At 39.6% G+C, this 6,397-nt stretch overlaps 1 protein-coding gene across 1 annotated transcript; it reads right to left on the bottom strand.

The window, feature by feature from the left end:
- Positions 1-209: 209 nt before the first annotated feature.
- On the bottom strand, positions 210-941 carry LOC149138884 (receptor-like serine/threonine-protein kinase At1g78530). Its single transcript, XM_089450521.1, has one exon. The coding sequence runs from the start codon at positions 939-941 to the stop codon at positions 210-212; it is 732 nt and encodes a 243-aa protein (XP_089306647.1).
- Between the last annotated feature and the right edge of the window lie 5,456 nt (positions 942-6,397).

The following is a 6,397-nucleotide window of genomic DNA, read 5'->3' as shown; positions in this document are numbered from 1 at the left end:
AGAACCTTGGATTCTTTCATGGCATCTGTTGAATTTCTCATTAGAGCTGATTTAAAATTTTCTAGAGAAACCCTGGCATCGTTATCAGGTTGCAGGAGCTTAAACTGAGCTCTGAGGTACACCAATTCGTCCTCTCTTAATGATTTCACCAGTGCCTGGAACCATCTGGTCACATCAACTCCTTATTCTTGAGAGCTTTGCTGTATATCTTAGCTGTATGGTGCTGTGGCAGTGTAATGGCAGATTTCCATCAAAGTTGACAAGGTTTCCCTCATGGAAGGGCGTCTGTGAGGAGTGAGGTGAGTGCAGCTAAGAGCGAGTTTAACAACTGAATCAATTTGGTGGGTGGTGAGTGGTGTGGCATTGACTTTGAGAGCATCATCGACTGCATCGTACATCAGTCTCTCCGGATACAAACTACCCACCCATTCAATCAACGAACTTGACTTGGAACTTGAGCTCTGGGCTTCACTTTCATTTAAACCAACATTAACATATTCATTATTGAAAGTGTTGGGAGATCTTCTGGTAACCATTTCAAGCAGCACGACTCCATGACTGTAAACATCGCCTTTCGCTGAAACCTTTTGGCTGTACGCAAATTCAGGTGCTATGTAACCTATGGAGCCTCTCAGCGTGGTTGAAAGAGTGCTACTGCGAAGCTCTGGATCGATTAACCGTGCAATTCCAAAATCATTGATGTGCGCCTCAAATTTTTCATCTAGAAGAATATTGCTAGGCTTAATATCACAATGGACAATCTCCCTGATTCCACATTCTTCATGTAAATACGCCAGTGCCTCTGCAATGGCCATAGCAATTCTGAGCTTGGTCGCCCAGTCGAGCTGAGTAGAGTTCCCGTGCAAATGCATGTCTAAACTACCATTGGGCATGAATTGGAGTATAAGGATTTTGACATCCCAATTGGAAATTACACCCATAATTTCCACAAGGTTCTAATGCCTGATTTTACCCAGTGTCTTGCACTCTGCCATAAAACAACGTTGGGCCTCTGCTTCTAATTCAAATTTGAGCTTCTTGATTGCCACTGTCATCCCATTAACAAGCTGCCCTTTGTACACAGTGCTCGAGGCACCATTGCCGATGATATTTCTCTCGCTGTATCCTTCTGTGATCCCATATATCTCTTTCTCGCTCACCTTCAAGAGAGACTCTTCAAAGTAACACATCTCCAAATTTGCAGAACTAGAAGGGGCAGAACGCCGCATCCAACAAATGGCAACGCCCACGGTGATGATGATTGCTCAATGTCAAAAGATGTATCTTTCTGTGCTTAACTTTCAGTTCTCCATCTTTTCCAAATACACAACATGTGTTCTAGAGGTGATCACCAATGCTTTCCGAAATTGATCCACCAACTATTGTGATCCCTTTGCTACGAGCAACTTCAGAAAGCATGGATTTTGAAGGAGATGCACTTCCACCTGCATCTATGTCTTCAGCATATATTGGAAAAATAACATTTGAATATGGATCATTCCATGTCTTCGGCAACACTACAAGCTAAGCGCCATTATCAGCTGCAGCCTCGATAGCGGCACGAGCATGCGCTATATTCCCCTCCTTGTTCTCAGTCACAGAAAACTGGCATACAACAAATTCACGCGTTTTTGGGCAATTGGAGTGAAACTGGGCAATTCTTAGGCTTCTGGGCTGTGTGCGCCGTGCAGCAGTCCCAGTGCACCGCTCGTCCTGAATGCGCCGCGCCAGAGGAAAAATGCACGGTGAATCTGTGCCCAACGCGCAGCGTGGCCCATGTGCGCCGCGCCATGTGCTCTATGCGCCGCACACCCAAATCCACACATAGTTTGCCTTAAATTTTGTTTGAGTTGCTCTCTTATCATTAGCATGCAAAATGAGATCCTCATACCTTGCCTTAAAATCCTTTTTATCTCCAAGAAGTTCTGGACAACAAAAGTCAAATAAAGCCCACATTTCCTTTAGGTTGTTTTGAATAGGTGTGCCATTGACAATAATACGATGTGCACTAGGAATCTCTCGAAGGCTTGTGGCATGTTGAGTATTGGGATTTTTGATGATGTGTCCCTCATCCAAGATCACATAATCCCATGTAACAATATCTTCACTTGTATCTCCATATCCATCTCTTCCATGATAATCCCCTCTAATTTCTTTCCAATTATTTTGAACAACATCATATGTTGTTAGAAGTATACCTCCAGTCTGAAGAACATGTTGAAGAGCATACTCACGTGTGCTTCATGGACTCCCAGAAAAATCCCCAACGTTTCTTGAGAAGCCAACAATAGAAAACTCTTTTCATCCAATTAGGAAGGACAGTTTTTGGTGCTACAATCAATGCACGCTTGATAAGGCATGAGATAAAAAGTCCTGCCAAGAAAGAAGATAACTGCATTGTTTTGCCCGACCCCATGTCATCACCTAAAATGCCTCCTCTGGATTTACAGTGAAGATCCCAGAGCCATTTGATACCTTCACATTGATGCGGGTACAAAGTGATTGCTATTTTGCCAGGAAGTCTATACGTTTGTTTGCCTTCTGTGGGTGTAATTGCTTTTGATTCTTCTAAAGCGACCTCTTCCGCTGAGTTGCTACTCACATCTTCATATTCATACACATTTTGTGCATGATTTTCCTTAGTAGTAAGAGCATGCTTTTTCAATTGCACTTTTACTGATTCTGCAGAATCTAATGAACTGTTCTCATCTTCAGAAAACCCGGAATTATCTTCATCCACAGAAGAAGAAATCAACTTGATTGTGATCCCTGTTATCATTTCCAGTATGCAATTCAGTGCACCTTGAAGATTCAGCAGAATCCTCTTCACCATCGCCAACCTTAACAGACGTTGAAGACAGAGCAGACAAAGCATTCTCAAATTCTGGAGCATCCGAGCTGTGGACTAGGGTATCAACTCCATCCTCACGATCCTCGACATGCCCTGTATATTCCTCATCACCTGCTGATTCTTCATCGCATATACTATTTGAACCATCCTTGAAATAATTCGAAGCATCTAAAATCTTGTTTTTGAGAGTTTTCCGCGGCTCTGCATTATCTAACTCTGTAGTTATGGAGTGTTCTACACGTTTGGAACTTTTGATGCTTAGAGAACCAAGCCTTGAATTTATTTCATCCAAATCATTTTTCGAAGATATCTTATCCTGTCTCTGTTTAATGCTAAACCCTTGGCATCCTGCATTGCTTCCTTCAGAATAACCACCATCATCTTTTTCACTAGTTGTCGATTCATTAGACACCAAACAATGAGAACTCAAAGTAATATCATCATTAGAAGCTTTACACAGTCTTCGTCTTCCAGCTACTCTGACTTTACCTGTGTTCTTCCCGCAACAAGAAAATTGGATTTGTTTTTCAAAATTGGTGTGATATCCTGCTTGGATTATCCAACATTATTTGATGAAGTTTCCTTGGTGAATTTGATTTTGACAGAGGATTGACGAGACTGAGTCTAACCGTAACCATGAGGGAGCTTTCTCACTCTCCAATTTTGATGTCTTCTCTTCATCAATCGTAGCCCATGGTTCTATGGTCTTCTCTTTTGATTCTTCTTCTTCTGGATGTGGTCCTTCAATGATATCAATATAATCTCTTTTTTGCAATACTCTTCCTGAGGTAGGGTAAATACCAATGATCTCAAGAGGAGATGTTTGGAAGTGTTGTACCTCAACATCGTAAGTGGGTTGATCTACTTCAATTTGTGGGTTTGGAAATGGTGGTACAGGTAGTTAAGTGGGAATGTATATTTGAGATGGATGTGGATGAGGCTGTGGTTGTGGTAGAGGTGAATGGTAAGGATAACATGGAGTTTGGTATGGAGAATATTGAGGAAAACACTGAGGATATTGTGGATGGTTCCCATAAGTTCCTTGCCAACCTTGTTGCCAAGATTGGTTTTGGGGTTGAGATGGCCAATGTTGCCAAGGAAAGGGTGTGTTCTAATTATTTTGATGTGGATGTGCATAAGATTGAAATTGTGACTTAGGCTCTTGCATCATATTAGGCTAAATAGGCTACCATGGTCCTCTTGGAGCTACATAACATTGTTACATTGACAATTGACTTGCTCCATTGTCTTCTTGGTGAAATTCCTTCAACATTGGTTATGAGGAGTAACATTTACCATCATGTGATTCTGCATGGACAACACAAACATCTTCTTTTTGCTCATTTTTTATTATTAACATTTCTACTTGTTTGGTTAGATTGCTAAGAATTTATATTCTAAAATCATCAAACAAATTTCCAAGTTTAGCTTGAATTACCGACCTTGATGCTGATTTACCTACTCTTGTCTTTCCTCTTGATATGTGTTTGCATGTTTCACAAATTTCTTCAAATGATAATTGATATACATCACCTCTACTCATGATATTAAGGAGATCAATCCACTCATCCTAATTGTTCTAAGTAAGAGGGTTTTTAGTGTGTTGGATCCTAAATGATGTAGTTTTCCCCTCTTAAAATTGTACATGAAACTCTCTATTAGATCCTCAAGGCTCTAATCTTCTCTTTGATTCATTCTAAAGATTTTTTTCTTTAATATCATGATCTTTATATTTTTCTATAAATATCTTTTCATATCATTCCATGATATTATTGAATTAGTCCCTAAACTCATGAACCATCTAAGAGCTCTATCTTTCAATGTTGCCAGAAACAATATTAGTTTTTGAGTTTTTAATAAGTAACCATAAGATCTACAAACAATTACAATTTCAAAGAGAAAGGTTTCCGGATCCTCTCACCTTAGACCATGAAATTTTGGAAGAAAAGAGGGAGGGATGTTCTTCATGTTCACACTACCATCAGTAACTTGAATGGGAAATCTAAGGGGATCTTCCTCATTATCATCATATCCATCCAATTTTCTACATTCCTTGTCATCTTCTTCTTCTACCTGCAAAATTGAATGGTGATGTGGCTTTTACTACACCACGTGATCAATTGTGGGGTGGGTTGGTGTTGGAGATTTTTTTGTTGTTATGAATGAATGAAAACACTAATGCAATGCACTTTTCCTATTTATGAAATCAAATATACCTAATGCAATTATTATTTTTGTTTTTGCAAAAAATAAAAATAAATGAATCAACTAGGGAAGAAAACAATGCATACTTTGACACCTCCCTGACAACGGTGCCAAAAAGTGATGAGCCTCGGTATTGCAACAAGAATGTTGTAACTCTAAAGGCTACCAACTTTTAATTATAAAACTGGGGTTTGTACAAGCTCAAGAGGTATCGACACTATATGTGCATCATAAAATGTGTCCTTCCTTTGTTGTCATAATGCAATGGAGTGTATGTACTGAATTCAAATCCTAAACTAATTGAAGAAAATTAAATGTTCGAAATGGAACCTTAACCTATTGCAAGAAAGAAAGTACAAGGAAAGAGAATGAAATCAAATTCTAAAACACACCATTTTATAACTAACTCCTAAGAGGCTTTGCTTCAAAAGATGCTAAGTTAATATGTATGTAATCCTACTATCCTAAGCATGCATATTCAAAACATCAAACCTTCTACTGAAGTGCATGTAAATGATTAAAATAAATTTGTTTCTCTTTTTGTCCTTTTCATGTGAGAGTGTGAAAGCTAATTGTTATAGACATTTTTGGGCACTGAAACCCCAATCAGAAATGTCCATAAACCAAGGGCTCCTAAGTCCCTAAAAGCGTTGTTTCAAACCCTAAAAGAACAAGGTCAACTAATTACAGCATCTCCCAGAAGTTCTCCATGAAAAACTACTCAGAACTGGTCAAAACTAGACCATCTCACCTGCTCCATGGTCAAAGTGCGCTACATCCCACCTAAATGCACACGGGAGGTGCGATGCATACTGAAAAGCCCTTCTATGGGGTGAGATGGGCGAGAGTGGACAAATGGTAGAGTCAATTTGCGAGGTGGAGGATCATGGAATCTTCCAAAAACTTCTCCTGTGACACTTGCCCCTCTGCATTCACCCAGGGATGAGTAAGAGATCATCAATCTCCAAGTGGAATCAAGAACTATCAGAGAGAGGACAATAATCAAATCTCAGAAGCTGAATCACCCCCCTTGCAAACATCTATATATGGATCCCTCATCCCAGAGATCTAGAGGCTGGAATTTTGTATCTTGTAAGGAAGTGCTGCTAGTTTCTTTGTGTAGCATCATAATGTTGGGTGATCTAAGCTTTTCATGAGGTGAAGAAGGGATTTCTTGCTGAGAGGATGACGCTGGGTCAGAACAATTGGTTGTAATCCTCTTTGCTATTCTTGATTATTAATAAAGCTATTCAAGTTTTCCTCCACATTCTTGTATGATTGATGATATATGCATTTGTGTGGTCAATATATATCTGGTCCTATATTGTTTATGATAGTAGA

This window comes from Pinus tabuliformis, chromosome X (genome assembly GCF_031772625.1).
Source record: "Pinus tabuliformis cultivar Carrire ecotype Pingquan chromosome X, CPIR1, whole genome shotgun sequence".
Lineage (NCBI taxonomy): Eukaryota > Viridiplantae > Streptophyta > Pinopsida > Pinales > Pinaceae > Pinus > Pinus tabuliformis.
This window is presented reverse-complemented; position numbering and strand designations above follow the sequence as displayed.